The sequence below is a fragment of the Xenopus tropicalis genome, chromosome 1 (assembly GCF_000004195.4).
Source record: "Xenopus tropicalis strain Nigerian chromosome 1, UCB_Xtro_10.0, whole genome shotgun sequence".
NCBI classification, from domain to species: domain Eukaryota; kingdom Metazoa; phylum Chordata; class Amphibia; order Anura; family Pipidae; genus Xenopus; species Xenopus tropicalis.
Genome location: NC_030677.2, coordinates 108197945 through 108217060, shown reverse-complemented (window position 1 = coordinate 108217060; position 19116 = coordinate 108197945). Strand labels below are relative to the sequence as shown.

General features: G+C 35.2%; 1 protein-coding gene across 10 annotated transcripts in view; it reads left to right on the top strand.

Moving 5' to 3' along the window:
• ptbp3 (polypyrimidine tract binding protein 3) overlaps positions 1–17315 on the top strand; it is a 129937-nt gene extending 112622 nt beyond the window's left edge. For 9 of the 10 annotated variants that reach the window (XM_012956445.3, XM_012956417.3, XM_012956431.3 and 6 more), the window contains 7 exons: positions 720–794; positions 2394–2530; positions 4056–4089; positions 4227–4319; positions 5457–5673; positions 6332–6409; positions 7892–17315. In XM_012956445.3, coding sequence (XP_012811899.1) covers positions 720–794; positions 2394–2530; positions 4056–4089; positions 4227–4319; positions 5457–5673; positions 6332–6409; positions 7892–8024 — 767 coding nt within the window. In that variant the 3' untranslated portion in view covers positions 8025–17315. 10 annotated transcript variants of the gene reach the window in all.
• The last annotated feature ends 1801 nt before the right edge of the window (positions 17316–19116 follow it).

Sequence of the window (19116 nt, the reverse complement as noted above, 5' to 3'; positions counted from 1 at the left end):
CCTTTATCAATTTGTGTTTGGTTAGAAAGACTTGCATAATGAAGTCATCCATGTTTATGACATAACACATTCTCAATGGAATAATTCTGAATTACATTTATGCAGCATTAAGATCCATTTTATACATAAAATGCACCATGCTGTGTTGCTAAGCAACAAGTTAATTCTGGTAAATGTAAGCACTGTGAACTGCAGAAAATTGAAACAATGCAATAATACTCAGAATACTTATTGAATAATTTCAGACAACATATTATATCAGCCTTCTCTTGATTTGTACAGCCAAAGAATTAATCTTCATGTGTGAGAATAAATCCAGCTGTTGTAGCTCCTTTGTTGGGAAGGGCAGCATTATTTTCCACTTCATTCTCTGAAGTGACACGTTGCACAGATATTGTACAGCCGATTATCAGATTGTTCTCTATTCTTTTTCTGTGTTTGCATAGTGGATATATTACAAGTTTCAAATGATAAAATGAAATAAATCACAAAAAAAGAAGTCCAAACAGACCCAAACAGATTGCTACAAAAACTATATAGGCAACCACACTGATGTACTTTATGTACTTTATCACCATATGATTAGCTTGCTATGTTGCATATAACAGAATCCCTTTTACATTAGAAAAGCATATATTTTAAATTATTTTTTACCATAGCAATGCATACCCGGTAAATATATTATTACACCTGTTTTTTTCATTTGCGTTATCCTTTAGGTGCTCCAGGGATTATATCCTCCCCATATGCAGGGGCTGCAGGGTTTGCACCAGCTATTGGCTTTCCTCAGGCAGGTAAGTGTTAATTACAAGATGCAAAGTGAAGTCCTTTGCAACAATATCCAGCTGAATAGTTCGATCTGATAGATCAGATGGCTAGTATGGGCCTTTATTGGGCATTCTCTGAAAAATTTTATAGTACTCTGTGTCCAAACAATATATGATGGGGCCCGAGATATTACAGACCATTGCATGAGGGGGCTCCAAGATTTTTACCTATTGATGTCTTGGTGGAGGAGAGGATGGCCGGTGATAAGGTTTGTTTCATCTGGTTATACTGTAACTGAATTTCTTGCTTTGGCTTTGATATTTAAATTACTTCAAAGCTAGTTTAATTGCGTATTGTATAACGTATTGTATGGGAAATCAGTTGGAGTGAATATGGGCTTTGACACAAGTAAGCACAAGGGAAATAAATTACAGTATTCAAAAATAGAAATGCCTACACTCCTCCACCCATGCTTAATGGGAATCTCATACAGAAGAAAATGATCTTGAGTACAGGTTTATTGCATTTCTAGGACTTGACAGTTTGCTGCACCCACTTTGGCTTTTCTTTAAATGGCATAATGTTTTGTTCTTTTCTTTATTTAGCCAAATTAAATAACTTTTTTATTATTTTTATTTGTTTAATTCTCTCGTCTGAATCTGCTGAAAGCACTTATTTGTTTGTCCTTGACTTTATGCTATATTTTTCATAGCTTGCATTTGGGAAACACAGAATTCTTACTATTCCCCTTGATGAACTGAACCAAGCCAAATATTTTACATTGCTATAACCCCATTGTGCATCTTTTTTTTTTCTCTCATATCAGCTGTTCTTATTCCCATTAAAGCATTGCTATGCATTTTCCACTCTTACCTCTCCATTTCTTTTTGGTCCATTTCAATCAACTTTGCTGTGATCTGCACCCATGTACAGCCAGGTGCTTCACTTTCTGCTGTGTTGCTTGAGTCACTGTTGGCACTTTTGAAATGAAAAATAACATAATGTAAACTGTTACTGTTTTAACTTAAATAATAGCCATAGCAAGTGAACATTGCACATTCAAGTTCTTCTGTCAAACTAATTACTTGATATTTATTATTTCAAAAGTGGTGAAACATATTGATTTACTTAAGGTGGTCCTATATGAACTGATTAAATTACTGGTTGGGCCTCTCCTGACCAAGTCTGCAGTTTGACCCCTGTATGAGGCCAGTTTGACTGATATCTGGCTGAATACTGACCAGATATTTATCATGCAGTTAGAAAATCTAGTCAAACAAAGGCTGGAAAGCTGATTTATACCTTTCTTTTCCAGCAGGTCTGTATAGGCCTCCATATGCTTCAATATGATCATATTAGCCAGCCTTGGCCAGCCTTGAGGATAGTCTGCTAGTTTAGTGATATCCCCAGACAAGCAGGTCTTTGTTGATGCTAAACTTGACACACTACCATGCTCTTGCTCTTGCACTCTTACATGGTTTTACAATGCTGACTGCATGAATTATCTGATGGTAATTAAAAACTAATGTATCCTTAAAAGAGTTTTAAGATTCCTAAATTATAGCAAATTTATGTTTATCAGCTATTTAAAAAATATTCATATTAATAGATTGTTTTCTCTACAGGACTTTCAGTTCCAGGTGTGCCAGGACTTGGACCTCTTGCTCTTACCACTTCTGCCATCACTGGGCGTATGGCCATCCCTGGCATGACTGCAATTCCAGGTCATTCTGTGCTGTTGGTTAGCAACCTAAACCCTGATGTAAGTACACTTCAATACTGGAACCTTTATAGCATGTAGGAATAGACCACTTGAAATTCATTTAGAGACTCATACAGTACTACATTATTTTTTCTAAAGGGAAAGAGCCACCGTAACAGTGTACTACTGATTAGTGACAGGAATAATGGCAAGAATATTGAATTTATTATAAAGTAGTCAATTGAATTTAAAGCAACAAATTCATCAAGGGGCCATCAGAGTGTTGCTAAACTACCACTCTCAGCGTCTCCCGAGCTGGTGGAGTTGTTTAACAGCAGCAGTTTGGCCACAGATCTGACCTTAAAATGGATTATCCACAATGGAGAATAGCACCCCCACCCAGTTTTTAGCAGCTTCTTGTTTCCAACTCAGTCTGTGGCTTTTACCCAACGCCCCTCTCCCTCCTCTCACTCATATCACAGCCCCTTACTGTATAAATATTGTACCTTCTGTTGTCTTTGGTTCACTTTTTGTACTGTGGAAAGGCAAAAAGCAAAGAGTGCGAATAAATCCCTTTGTGCCGCTTTGATTGTGTCTATGTAAAGCTCCTTTTAGAGAATAGAGTGCTAGCCAGACACAATCTGGAAAGCACAACAGGTACAAATAGAGAAACTTTTGAGCTCTACCTAGACATGATGTGATTCCTCTAGACAAAGAATAAATTATTTTCTCCTCTTTAATAAAACATATGTCTGTTCCCTAACTGTATGTACTATGTACTGTATTACATATCTTCTAACATAGGTTAATATCACCATAGGGTTCTCCATACTCAATGCTAGAGTCTCTGATTTGGCCACTTGAGGGAGCCATAGCTTTATCAAATTTTAAAATGATATACTGGTTAACACAGCTCATAGGGATTTTAGGAATCAAAGCAATGATAGCTATATAACAGTATTGATCATTTAATTCATGCTTGTGCAACTAATTGGTGGTAAGGCCTTAAAGGTCTTCTGTTGTCAGTATAAATGCATGAGAAGTGGTATTAATATTTCTATTAACACATATTTATATTTATAAAGCACCAACATATTGCACAGTGCTTTACAATTAATATATCTACCCCCCTGCCCTTACAAGCATTGCTTCCTCTTCAATACCAGGTGTTGCCTTAGGCGCAGCCCCCAAAAATCCTCTTTCCCACCTGATAAGCAAATGCATGTGTCAGTCTTTAAGGACAGAAACACACACACCCAGCTTTGCCACCAGACTTGGCCACTACTACCTGGTGGCAGGGGCCAGGGTGTATTTTAAAAAGGGGTTTTGTGTTATTGATGTATGTAAGTCTTTTTAAGTGGTTAACAGTGTTATGAAAATATGATTATGCCTTATAAACCTCAAATAAAAATCCCTCTTGCTTATAATTATTTGCAGGGGCCAGGGTGTATTTTAAAAAGGGGTTTTGTGTTATTGATGTATGTAAGTCTTTTTAAGTGGTTAACAGTGTTATGAAAATATGATTATGCCTTATAAACCTCAAATAAAAATCCCTCTTGCTTATAATTATTTATTCATTTCACAGGCTATCTTACCTCATGGGCTGTTTATCTTGTTTGGTAAGCTCTTAAAACCTGTTCATCATTGAACTCTTTTTACATATTTAAATTTTGTCATCTTGGTAGTAGTTGTTTTTACACAAAAATTGTCTTACACACTGTATAAATTAAATCTGTATTAAAATTTGTGTGTCAAGGAGTCTATGGAGATGTCCAGCGTGTGAAGATATTATTCAACAAAAAAGAAAATGCGTTGGTGCAGATGACAGATGCAACCCAAGCACAACTTGGTAGGTACTTAATGTTCACTCCTTAATAAAGATTATATACTATACTCTTTATTCACTATACAGTTTTGTTAATATATTTTTGGACAGAATGTCCACTGTATTTACAGTCTATCTTTAATTACCTTTTACCTTTTAAAGGACTGTTTTGTACATATGGATATAATCGTCTAGGTGCAATTTGCTGTGGTACAATTTGCAAATTGCGAATTTGGATGATTTTGGATGATTTTTGGATGTATAAAACCGTTATAGTTTCTAGATTAAGTGCTAAGTAATAGCATTTCATAGACATGAAGGCAGTCAAGCAGGTTTAATTTTCCCATCAGACGTGCACCACGGTAAAGTGTGGGGAAGATTATATCAATCTAAACAGCCATTGCAAATAGAAAGAGAAGTTAAGAATAAACTGTATAAAACAGATATGCAATGGGTTTTTGCGGAGGCGGGTAGAAGTGTGTTGCTGTAACAAAAAAAATTCTACAGATAAAGTCAAATGCAGTATTATGTTAAAACTAAGGTACCTAAAAGCTTTCAGTGACTGGAGATAGGCTTCTTAGAATGCACTAAGGAATGGACTTAAAGGGGAACTATCAGAACATTTCTAAATATAATCAATTAAAAATTCTGTACCGTTTTTGAAAAAACTCTTCACTGTCCCTCTCAGCATCTGTTTCTCTTCAATCCCTCTTTATGCAGAAGCTGGTTTCAAGCTGATTTTCATTGACAAATCTAATATATCTTTTTAGTGGGGGCAGTTAAACTTCAGTCACACTTTACTGCTGGATTGGACTATGGTAGAAGGAAACAGACCTTTCAGAGCAGGTGACCTTGTTGGGGAACAATTATACATGTAACGAGCAGCACGCATGAATGTAATGAGCCGGGAAACGTGCTTATTATTAGCACGCGTATTACCAAACATGGCCATCCGCTATGAACATTTTTGGGCAAAATAGTATTGTTTCCCCCAACTGCAGTGCACGCTTTATTAACCTATCATAGCAAACGTTTTTTTCAGTAATAGGTGCCCTTTAATTACGTGAAAACGAATATCTGTATTTGTTTTTAATCATGGTAGTTCTTTTATCTGAGGTTTGTTGAATGGCATCCCAAAATAGTCTTGTGTGTCTTTTTAAGCCATGAGTCATCTAAATGGACAAAGACTTCATGGAAGAGTTCTTCGGATTACCCTCTCAAAGCACCAGTCTGTTCAGCTTCCTCGGGAGGGACATGAGGACCAAGGTCTAACCAAGGATTACACAAACAGCCCACTGCACCGTTTTAAGAAGCCAGGCTCAAAGAACTTCCAAAATATATTTCCTCCCTCTGCAACGCTGCATCTGTCCAACATTCCGTACGTTTCCAGGAAACTTATTCCTCTCTTTTTAATGATTAAAAAGATAAATTCTAGAAGATAGATCAAAGATATGTTTATTGTCAAGTAAAGCATGTTTTTTTGCAGGAATTTCCTTGCATGTCTACAGTGTTTTGAGTTTTTTTAGACCGTTTAAATAAAAATTCTAATTGCTGATATATCTAGAAATATTTGCAGTTTTAAAGCAATTACTCACTGGATTGTAGGGATTTGCAGGGTACATTTACTAACAACTTTAAACCACTGAAAATCTTTAACTATGGCAAACACAACAATCAAAGCAACTGAAAAAAACTCTGTGCCCTAAGATCTTAAAGATTAATATTTAAAAATAATTCATATTTAAGAAACTCCAGAGTAGTGGAAAAATATGGGGCAGATTTATCAAAATGTGAGATGAGAGCTCACCACAGAAAACTTCACCAACTTTCTATTCAATTAATTTTTAGAAGCATATTTGTCAAATAGTGAACTCTAACTTTCACCTGATAAATTTGCTTCTAAAAATTCCATAGATTTGAATAAAAAGTAGATTAGTTTTTCTGCGGTGAGCTCTAATCTCAGGTTTTGATAAATCTGCCCCTTTGTGTCCTAGTACAATTATTTTTCATATGTTTAATATTTCTTTCCCCTAAAGGCCTTTAGTCACTGATGAAGACCTTAAAAGACTATTTGCAAGTACTGGATGCTCAGTCAAGGGTTTTAAATTTTTTCAGTAAGTACATTTAATTTTTTTTGTATCTTCTCTGTTATCTCATTGTATTTCACTCTGTAGTTGAAATACATAGCTTAAAGAAAATGTATCATATCCTTTCTTACACCCACTTTTTGTCCTCTCCCCAGTAGACCACTCCACAATTTACAGATAAAACATTAGTAGAGATACCTGAGCAACAGCCCTTCAGCATTGTTAAGTACAGGAACTAAAATAGAGAGGTTGTAAATAAAATATACCATACCCTACTGACATTCACATGTGTTGTTCCTTGCTTTCTGCTTTTATTTCTGTTTTCACTTGTCTCTTACACGCTTCCTTCACTATCCCTTTGTTTTTTTATCTCCTTTATCCATTATCTTTGATCTTACTTACTTTTTATTATATTTGCTATTCTTAAACACTTTCTATTTGAATTATTTACCCCTCCTCTTATGTCCTCCCACCATCACCCGCTTTCCTTTACTCTGCTCCCCACTTTTCTACTGTGATGTTTTTCCCTTTGGTCCTTCCCCCATTTACTCCACTGCTGCACCTGTTTACACCCGCTTCCATTTTTCACATCTTTGTTTAATCCTTCCATACCCTGAACAGAGTCTCTGAAATCTTTTATGATTTCGATGAGCCTGCCCATAACTACTGAAGAGTATCAGCATTTGTGGGTGTTGGTACGCACAGTGCTGGAGAAAGTTGTAATGGGTAATTGGGTTGAGATCATCACTGTTCTAGTGTATTGAGGGGTAAAACTAAATTTGAGCACCTTGAGTAGAAATTGTTTACATGGACATGCAATTTGTTTGTGTCCTGTAATTGTTATGACATCCCTTGTCAGTACATCAGTAATTATGTCATATCAATAAGAGTGTTTCTTTAAAACAATAGCACAAAGTATGATATTCACTGTGGTGTAACTTGCCTTCGCTGGTGCCACCCTTTGCAAAAATTATTTCAGGCACTCTATCTTAAGCCATGATTTACAGAGAAACAACTCCCTGCCAACATTCAGCTGTGCTTTCCCTCAAGTGTGCATGCATGTTCTCACTCACTAAGGGATGGAAACTGGAGTCACACTGGCCCTGTATAGCATACCCCTCAATTAGTCTGGCCCCCTCTTCCCTAAGCCCCTCAAGGTTATGGGGTCTGTTGTATGCGTTTTTACTTGTCCAAAAAGCTAACCCAAAAGTGTGCATGGTTTAAACTTAGATTTGGGGATTCTGATGAGGCCTAAAACATTGCCTAACATTGTCCAATTAGAGTTTTGGAAGTTATTTCAATGTGAAGGGGGGTAATAAATAGCATTCTCATTTAGTGCATGCAATACCACATTTTATTGTTGTTAATGTTATAACTTTTTATACAGTTACCTTTTTACCTATATTTTTTTTTCAAATTGTATTTTTTCTTTGTTCTAAAAAATCAGTATTTTGGAGTATGTCTATTTATAAATAAATGTTTATGTGACATTTTTTTCTTCTTCTAAAGGAAAGATAGAAAGATGGCTCTTATTCAGCTTGGATCTGTGGAAGAAGCCATCTTGGCTCTAATAGAACTGCACAACCATGACCTGGGAGAGAACCACCACCTACGTGTCTCTTTCTCCAAATCGATGATCTGAATTTAATTTTCTCAACTCTGGCCCTACATTTACACACTCACTTTTTTAGACTGGAACACTGTTTCAGCAAATGCCCTAAGAAAAAGGCTAAGATGCTAGGCCAATGCTGCCTCTTATTACTGAACTTCTGTAACAAGGAGAAAAGCGTACACATGTAAACACTGACTAAACAATGCAGAAACCTCAAGACATGAAATAATCTACTTGCCACCAGTGAAAACTGTAAATTCTACATTTTGTGAAAAATCTCCAATCTCCAAAATGCATTTTTTTCAATGCTTACTCTTAAATGACCTGTTCATTTTTTGTTCCAATATAGCTTTATGCAACATCTATATGACAATCACCCAGATGTTCTAACTTTTATTCTAATTTTGTTTAATTCTAACATTTCTGTGGCAGTGAGATCACAGCTTTCTCTCATCATCTTCTGTTTAAATTATTCCCAGCTGCCTCTTTCTTACGCAGAGCATTATGAATGTATACCTAGATAATTAGGATATAATCCGATTTTATCAAATATATTGCCTTCTAGGGGTTTTATCATAATGCTCACTACACTACAGAATGTAGTTTAGTAATAATGTTCCTAAACACTTTTTACAACATTTGGTCTGTGAACCAATCTTCAAATGAAATGGTGCTTGCAGAAATACAATTATGTAAACTTTTTATCAGTTGTATTTTTTATGCCAGTTGTGGCATATATTTTTTCTCTGTGTAAGTCCACAGATTATTTTTTCATTTTAAGCTCTCCTATCATGAGCACACCTTTGTTTAATGATAATTTATTATGTTGAAACTAAGATAACAGATAAATACTAAATTTAAAGACAGCGTTGTCTGCATGTTTAATTTGAAAGCAGTACAAACCATAATATTGTGTTGTGTAACACTGGTCTTGGAACAAAATGAATAGGGCCACTTCATGAAGAAAATCATGATTATTCTTTTCAGTTTTTTTGAATAAGAAGTTTACAGTCTTGAGGAAACTATTCAGGTCTATCATTTGATTTGATGGATTTTTAAAAATTATTTTTGGTAACGTTAAAAAAAAAAAAATGGACTTAAACCTCAAGGTTTTTTGTACCACTATAGTAACTAAATACTTTAAATAATATTTACTGTGTACTTAATTTACTTATGTGCCTTATAATGTGCTTATAATGAATAATAGGTTAGATTATTTTCTTAAGTATCTCTAAAAATTGTATTGTGGGCTTGGTGAGAGAGATTATTTCTATTCTTTGATTCCCTATACTAAATGTTGTGTGTTCAGTTTTTTCCTTGTCTACGAGTAAGTCTGAAATGCTTATTTGCTTTACTAGCAGATGACGTGCCTGCAAATGGACAATAACCCTGCACATATTCTGCTGTTTTTTTGTTTTTGTTTTTCCAGGTCCAGTTTGATAACCACCATGTGAAAAACTAAAACTGTGTGAATACAGAAGCTCAAGTAGGCTTTAAATTAATGTAACAGAATTTTTCTGCACATGCCTCGAGACATTAATGGAATTTCACCAAAAACGTTTTCGACTGTATGATAGAACCCCATGAATTTGTGATTTTCATTGTCTGAGGCTGATTTATGTGCATACTAGCTTTATACAATTGGCACACAATACATTGTTTTGTTGTAGTGTCAAAAGCAATCCAATATAAATAAAACTTACAGGCTAGAATTGTGAAAGACCCAACGGTTATCTGTACACGTATGGCTGTTAGAATAACTCAGGATACCTTAAATATGCTTTCTCCTTCTTTACACAGTACAAAATGCAAAATTATGAAATATATCTTCATGAATGTCTGTAAATCAGCACTGAGTATACGCATCTGCTGTTTGCAAGAACATGTAGAGGCGTTTAATAAGGATATGAGATTCTTAGCTTATGAGTTCTTAGCTGGTCTAAGTACACACGGTGGAATTAATCAAGTTCCCAATTTAAGGACATTTTTAGCAGCACTGAATATGGTTTGTCAAATAAACAGTGTTTAACTTTCCACTCCAAATTATTGTCAAAGGCAAAAAGTCCACAAGCCTAAAGTTCTTTAGTATTTTTTCATATCTATGGACCAACTATGAGAAATCTACTTTACTTCAAACAATTTGAGCAAGCTAAATTTCTGTGTGAACGAAAACCAAAACTTTGCATGCTAAGATTATATATACGTAATCATTGATAGATACATAAGCATTAATATTAAAGTGTTACACGATAAAAAGTGGGTGGAATCATTATAGCTCCATGTGAATTTTATCTGACCCTGTAATAAAACTTTACTTTGTATAGTGTTGTATGTTAATATTATTTTGATCTCAGGTAACATTACAAAAATGCAGAAAACATTTTGCTCAGCACCTGAAAGCACCCCCCGTGAAATGTAAATAGTGTAATTTTTATTTTGTGGCTGGTGTTTTTATTTGACTAATTATAATTAGACATGGGGGACACTTGATCAATTCCACCCCTGTATTTTCCTATGGTCCTTGTTTGTTACAGGAAAGCTAAACTAAGAATATTCACTTTGCCCTTTTTATTTTTATTCTTAGCTGATTTTATTAATTTCCCACTGGGTTTTTTTTTTACCCTTTCGCTTGATATTCATTTGCAATAAGAGTGGTGCCGGAAGATGTGTTTTTCCCATTCATGGGCATGTGCAATTGTTCTCTGTTGCTCGTCGATTGAAAAATAAATTGCAGCACACAGTATCTTCCAGTTTCATTAGTCCGGAGCCCATGTTACCTACTTCATTTTTTTTTTTCCTTTTTTGAAGTCTAGCTGGAGGCCTACAGGCCAGAGGTGCCCATAAAAGTGATCTTATGGCCCCCAGACTGTCCAAGGGCTTTATGGATTTATTGGTGCGACATAATGTTTTTCATATTTTTTTTTGGCCTCTGTATTTAAAAAGTTGGACTGTACTGCCTTACTGGATTGTTATGTTGACAGTTGAGTAAAAGTATTTCTCTGATTATCATTTAAACCAGGACAGTTGATTGATGCTGATTGCTTTTCACAAAGTTTTGTATAGTAGGGCTTTCTGCTAAATGTTTTAAGTCTTCCTTCCAAAAGTGGTTCATACCAGCTATTGGCTGTCTGTGGGGAAAAGATAAACAGCATTCATTTACTGTATGATGTGTTGGTAGATGGTACTGTTACAAGAGGCCTAAACATTGTCACTATAATTATAAAATCAAATTTCATAATGAACATAACACTGACTGTAAGTGATAATCTGTTTTCCAATGACATTTAGAATAATTTTTTTCTCCCACATTAGGTTGTGTTTGTACATTCCAACCCTACTGCTTTTTATTACTATTTCAGAATACATCAGAAGCCTATTTTGCTTCTTAATAGCTTCTTTGTGCTTTTTTGAATCTGAAAACTGCATTTAAGAAAAACCGCAAACAAAATGTTCATTTTGTTTCAGCTGATAACCTGATAAAAAGTCATAAAGGTTAACATGACTTATTTAAGTGCACCTTGAAAGGGTACCTGGGATTCTGCGTGTATATGTCCCGAAACCCTCCACTACTCAACCCAGAAGCAGCATGGCATGGCAACCCATACTATGCATGGCATGAAAATGACCGTTGCAGTCCGAATACACAGACAAACATTCTGGCCTTAAAATTCCATATTGTCGGTGCTTAGGCCAGACAACTTCTCAACCAGTTCTCTTTAAATTAAGTCTTATTTAAGGTGTATTTAAATATGTAGGTTTATTTGGTGTTTGTTGTAGTGTGAGTTCGTTATAATCTTCATTAAGAGATTGTGAATTATTTTTTTGCTTCTGATTGGCATATGTATTGTATTTTCATGACTACCGAATTGCTGTGCTGTTTTGTTTTTAGCAACCTGCATTTATTTTTTCTGTTTAATTTTCAGTATGATTGTATTCTCTTAGAAAGAGCTATGACAGTTATTATCTTGATCTGTTTTGACTAAACCATAATTTGCATTTATTAGCGCTCGATTCGGAAAGGGGGCTAACATATTGAAGGACAATATTTCCTATAACAAGTAGTACTGCAGGATGGCAGTTTGTCCAACTTGTGTTTGAATTCTGAATGCACCTCTAAAAGACTTGCTTAATTAAAAAATGCATCTCCCTTTTTCCCATAGCATCTTATACATGAGGAATTCTGTGGAATATTTCTCGCTTTTTTTTTTTTTTGGATATTTATAATTTGTTGCATGAATTTTCTTGCGTGAAAAAACACCCAAGACTTTAATACTAACACAACCCCAGAATTCTCAAGTGGAGTGATTTTTATTCTAACAAAGGCTGAAGTGCCCATTGGTTTGAATAAATCTGGGCAGCTTTGGGGTGTGAGGATGGTAGAAAATGTGTCAATATCTTAAGTTTTTAGGATATTTTTTTTCAGAAATCAACCTGAATGTTTTCCTCAATGTTTAATAAAATGAGCCCTTATTCTGCCTAGGTTTTTTCTTGCTTCCTCTGAGTGGAAGTGAAGCGATATGGTTGGGTAGATTGTTTGATTTCAATTCTTTTGCTTGACCATTGCTACATCTGTGTATACCTCAGTGTCCACTGATCCATTCTTATTCTGGTCTGTCCAGTCTACCATTTTCTCAAATTGTTCTTATAAGTGGGGCATTGGAAGATCCACAAGTGAAACTTACTTCCCTAGTTTTGACCTTTCACGTGTTTCCAAATAGGTAATTTTGATAAATGCATTCTGCCCAGTTTTATGCGACCTTGTTGCAGGGATAAATTAAAGCATTACATTTAGCAAACAGTATTGTTTAAAATGCTAATAATTTCTAAATACAGCACTGAAACAAACTAAATACTTTTAAGATCTCTTAAAACCTCTTACCCTATGGCCATGTCAGACAAGGTGGGTTTTCCACCGGCGCATGGCATTGGGCCTGTTTTGGGTGGGTTTTGATGCAGATACCCCTGCCTGTGTGAAACAGGCCAATGCCATGTCACCATATCTGTCAGTATACAGTGATGTTGGACATTTTCTGCCCAAGGTTCAGAACCTCCTTGTCTGACATGGCCTTACGCACGGGACATTCTTTACTAGCATAATAAGAGCTTGCTAAGTAGGTCCCAAAAGAACTTTTGCTGCCTTCTGCTTTGATCTGTGTGTTGTAACACCTATCAACATGTGTGTTGTCTTTTTTGTTTAAATATTGTAAACTGTGATCCTCTGTAATTATTATTAAAATTTGACCTTTTTATTGTTTTGACATACACTAGGCTTTCTATTTGCATTAAAAAGGGTAGTAGTCCAGTCAAGAGTTAGGTGTCCTAAATAGATTGTGATTGTATAAATAAGTCAACCCAAATCAAAGTAATAGCCTATTTATGTCTGATGAAAATGTAGTTCATAATATACAAATATGATGAAGCTAATAGAAAATGTTTTTTAAAGGGACACTAGTACCCTAGTAGTAACCTGTCTTAATTACTTTCAACTTCTGGGGATGATATTTTTTCCTTTAGGCCAGTGACACACCAGGCTGTTTCTCCCAGAAAGACTGGGGGAGAAAAGGCCAAATTTAGCAAATCTATTCACATCTCTTCTTGCTGTAATGGCACAGTACTGGCCTGTGTGCACAGAGAGGATTTCAACACAGAAACTGCATTTACTGTCCAAATCTGCTTTGTGTGCAAACAGCCCAGTGCTGTGCTTGTCAGTAGCAGATTGGCTTGCATCATTTTTTTCTCTGCCTGTATTCCTACACAGGCAGGGGAACAGCCTGATATGCCATTAGCCTTAAAACGGTGGTGGTCATTTATCAACACTGGCCAAGTTGGCCTGTGGACAGTAACCCATGGCAACCAATCACATTATTGCATTTGTTAATCTACCTGCAGCTGGCTGAAAAAAAACAATTACTGATTGGTTACAAGGGCCCACACTGCCTACAGGCAAATTTGCCCGGCCTGAACTTCCATTCCTATTTACAGCAATAAATATACTGCTACAACTGAGGAAAGTGTGTGGCATAAGTATGTATGGCTGTATGAGGAAAACTTTATTCACAGGACATCAGGTCCTTGGGAGAAGGGTGCTAATGTTACTAGAAACATCTATGTAATACTGTATCTCCATATTTTATAAATGAGATATAGATTTGAACTAACTCTTCTCCAGTATATACTCTATTTCACTTTTTTTTTTTTTTTTACAGTAAATTACATCTTGTAGAAGATGTAAAACTGGGCTTGCCCAGTTTGGCTATCTACCCTCTATTGGGTGGATACTGTTGGCCCTTTAAGGAACTGATCAAAAACAGCCAAAAAGTTGGAAGGAGCATGTGCTTTAGAATGTCTTTATGACATTTTCTGCTGTATCTGTACATGGCTATAAATGCTGAGAGCAGAAATGAGATATCAAAGGTTCCCCAACTAAGTGATCCAGTCATTCTACAATTACTTCTATTTATTACCATTTCATATTTATACATGAGCTTTAATGGTGTTCTGTCACAGTAGGTGTCTAGATTTCATATATTTCTGTAGTTTAAATGTTCAGTGCTTTTGAGTACTTTCCCTCAGCTATGCCTCTATCATTTTACTTGCTGTCTATCTGCCACAGGCATTCCAAGCAGCAGTGTAGTAAATGTGAATAAGTTATTCAGGTAAGGTTAATTGATCTTTGTTTGCTCTGTGGAACAGTTGCTCTGAGCTTCAGTATAACTTCAGTATACTATACATCTACAGTTTCTACCATAAAGCAAGAAGGGCCTTTAGTTTGCTATAAAGGAGAAAAAATAGTCACGTGATTAACATGGAATGAACACCAGTGTAAGCATGAAAGTGCCAATATATTTTCCAACAATTATGTAAAACCTTTACCCAAAACTGCACTACTTTTTCCTTATATTGTATGTTATTTTCAGCTCCCGCCTCCCATTTATTCTGTTCCTTTAAAGCAGACATGTTTTGCCATTTTATGACAGGATATACAACAAAATCAAAAAGTCAAAATATGTGCATGAACTTTAATTAGGGGAGACAGTAATTGAAGTTTTGCTTTTCCTTACATAAAATATCAAAATAATTAAAAACTAGTTAGCGAAACTGAGGCAAAATTCAGTTACTGACAAAAGAGAGAAACTTAGTATAGTTAGTCACCCATGGCATTAAGAATAAAGTAAAGGTTTCATTGTCAGTAGCCACTTTCCCTCACTCAGCTGTATCCTTTTTATATACATATTTCTCTCCCCAGTATTTTCTTTTTAAGAGAGTAAAGTAGGAAGACAAGGCTTTAGGCTAATGGAGCAGCAGCAAAAGTTTTATTTCGACTGTCACCCCCAGAGCTATACCATTGCTTTTAATGGTAACCATTTTCACTGTATGTTCAGGTGGTTGGTTTCCAGCTTGAAATCCTTTTGTTCTCATGGTGACAGGTGGTTGATGTTTAAGTGAATGGCACAGCACAGTCGTTTCTTCAATGGAAGAAAACAGACTGGTGTGCCATTAGCCTTATTGCTTACAAATCACTATAACTGTATATTCATGAGCACTATCTTTTTTGCTCATATCACCTTAAAAAAATCCACTGATGACAAATCTATATCAGTCTTCAGGGGTCATAAATGCTGCTGTTTCCATTGTATACACAGAATCCAGCCTTTTCCTCTGAAAAGAATACCAATTTTGCAAATCATTTGTGCGATACATGTAATGATTGTTATTCCTGCCCATGGCTTGTCAGCCATTTGTATGAGAGAACTAAATCCTACTCAGATAACAGGCTAGTTTTTCAGGGCTTTATTAATAAAAGCAGGGTGGAATGAGGACCAACTTTTATGTGCCTTCAATTTCACACATTTTTTTGTGAAATATCAGTTTTATTTTTAGTCTGATTTTTATTGTATGGGAGGTATACTAATTTTAATGGAAATAAACACTGTTGAGCTGCCTTTATAATATCTTAAGGCCTGCAACAAGTTACTTATTATTGATGATGAATTAAAAAAATCAAAATTAACTCTTTATACAGTACAAGCTGGACCCTAAGCCCACCTTCTTTATAGGTTTGAGCCATGTTTAAAGCTGTGAAACACAATAAAACAGTCCAATTTTAATAAAAATATGCTCTCCTCAAAAAGCAATGGTAGCATTGAATACTATTTCTTTTGGGTTTGTGCAATTTAATGCAAAGGTCTACCTCACTGCAGACCTGACACTTTGCCTGCACCAAGGCTGTAATAGACAGGAACTTTGCTATCTGTATAAGACAAGGCCTCTTCTTTGTCAGAACCTAGCACTTCCCACAGGCTGTACCACATGTTTGGTCCAAAGCAGTGCTCATAGAAAGTGTCAGGACTGCAGTGGGCTAATCAAATATAATATAGAGGTGTTAGTATCACTTTAACGAATGTCCCATTCAAATGCAGGCGTGCTTTAGAAAAGGTATAATAGAAGGTATATTCTTCAGGGCAGAACATCTGTGTTGATATGTAGTTTTATTTTATTTTCTTTATGTATGTTTTGTTCTTGAGCCCCATGGTAGCACAACATTTGACCAAGTGCATTCTCGAACTGTATCTAGAATGTCACCTCATTGCTCTGACCAAAGATGTTTGTCCTGTTGTTATTAAGTCACTGATAATAGTTTTTCTTTTTATTTGTTGCTTAAAAAAATGTATCCTTCATAAAAAAAAAAAAATGAATTCAAAGTGGCCTTTCCAGCTCTTATGTTCTTTTCCTACTTCACCTTACAATATTACAATTCAGTTTAATTGTGAACAAAATGCTGTCTCATAAGAGCAAACAGATTGATGGGCAGTCTTTCAGTACTGTATTTCCAGAAATGGCTGGCTGGCTTATTTACCATTCTTATTATTTGAGGTTTTATTACGAAGAATGTTCATCTGACTTTCAAAGAAAATGCTGTAAATATTTGTAACTTTTTTTTTTTTTTTTTTTAAACAGGCAGAAAAAAAGATGGTTTTGGGAACAATTTAAAGTAAAAGTGCTTTTATAAGAATAAAACATCATGTCTTGTATATTTTGATAAGCAACCGTACCAGCTTTTGTTTGTGACAATGGAATGGGTGGGTGGGCAAAAAGAATCCGTGTATGTTACAATGACTTGTGTTATAAAATGAAAAGCGAAGACAAATATTAAAAACATATTTTCTAACTGCGTAGTGCATGGTTGATTCAGATTTATGTATACTCTATGCCATTTTTTTGTGTATTTACTGAAAACGACTTGAGTACCTATACTTACTCTTTTCCTAACAACTCTAGTTGTTTGTAGCATGCCTTTTAATAAATGTCATTACATCTATACTCTCTTAAATTTTCCTGCGTTCTTGTCTTCTACTTTGGGTTTACCTTTGTCTTCAATTGTAAAACTACTGATGTCTTTTCATATTTTTATATTCTGTATATTTTTTGTTCCTGTTGTTTTTTTTATTATTTTTTTTTTCCTTGTAACCAATTGACCATTACATTTCACTTACTGGAAAAGGAAAACCACTGCTTACTATGCGGCTTCATCTCTCAGTGACTTGGTGTCAATCATAAAAAATAACTATACCTTCAGAAAGAATGCTTGGCCAAAAGTGGGTTTATCGTACGTGGTCAGTAATTATTACCAAATTGGCATTCACATATCAGTAAATATTCCTCATTTACATCTTTTAAGCCTCCATTTTGTAATGTTCTATGTGTCACTCGCTTATCACTTGACAAGAAATAATGCATCTTTACCTGTAACAGAAACAAGTATTGGAGGACAAGTCTCTCAATATTCTTCGGTTGATATAACCGAAGAATAGAGCGAGAGCACGGTGCAAAAGGGTGTTATTTAGTACCTTGAAAATGGAAAGTTTTTCTATATGGGATAATCCGAATGCGCACAGTAATAGAAAATTATATATTTAATGAAATGCCTTCCTGTATATAAAGCAATGTTTTACATATGGGATATTTTTTATGCAATATATTTTTTACAGAGACTTGTAGTGTTAAGGGGTATAGTTTCCCTTTAATGTTAAGCATATTACTTTATGCAACAAAATAGTCATGCATATGAAAACAAAGCAGGGACTGCAGAGTAGTTATGTTTTTTTTGTAACATTATTTCGGGTAGGCATTTGTTTATTTGAACATGTTACAGATTCTAAGTAGGAATTATGATGTTCTATAAATTTGACCTGGGACAATATAGACTATTCAGATCCTTGGCACCCCTATATCTGGCTAGGTCTATAATGGTAGTACTTCTTTTACTGCCATTACAAAGGCTAATTGTTTATTTTATGCAAAAAAAGTTCACCATATTAAGGTGATATTTTCTCATTAAAAGACCCCACCTTTGTTTTTTATCTGCCCTGTTACAGTAGATAAGGTGGTCACACATGGATTTTTTTTCTTCCCTACATTCTCTAATGTATGTAACATTGTCACTTATAGGATGGCCTGTAAATGACTGGAATATATCCCTCTTCAGTTTTATACTCCCTTCGAAAACTCATGATGTAGCTTACCTCCTGTAAATCTGTGTGTTAATTTGTTTTTTAAAGGCAAGGACCCAAGTACCTTAGAAATGTGGTACAGTGAGGATGCTTTTGCAACACCTCACCTCCATATTCATCTTTCCAATGCCAGAGCTACTAGAAGAGCCAAATTTACAATATATGTCACACCCCTTTACCTCTGTTCAAGCTAGGGTGTCCAAAAAACTTGAAAGTATTTTTAATAAACACTGCATCCCTGTCTGTTTAAACCCAGCAACACACTGAGACACCCAAAAAACCAACCGCTAAGCATAAGAAGAGATAAGAATTTATTCCCATAGGGATTAATACAGTGAGACCAAAAACCCTGTGTAGCTATGGACCAATAGCAACCAAAACTACAATCAATAAGGTTGGAACAAGAATTAAAATAATATGCTGGGTTTTCTGTAATCAATTTACATTAATAACATTTATCTTAAAAGTCTTTGTGGCTGACCAGCCTACTAATTAAAAACACTTAATATCACATACAATTCATTACTCAACAGTTCATATAAATTAAAAGGTTCAACCTCAATATGAAAAACTGTAAAGAAAAAGATCAATTTCTTTGGATGTTAATTCAT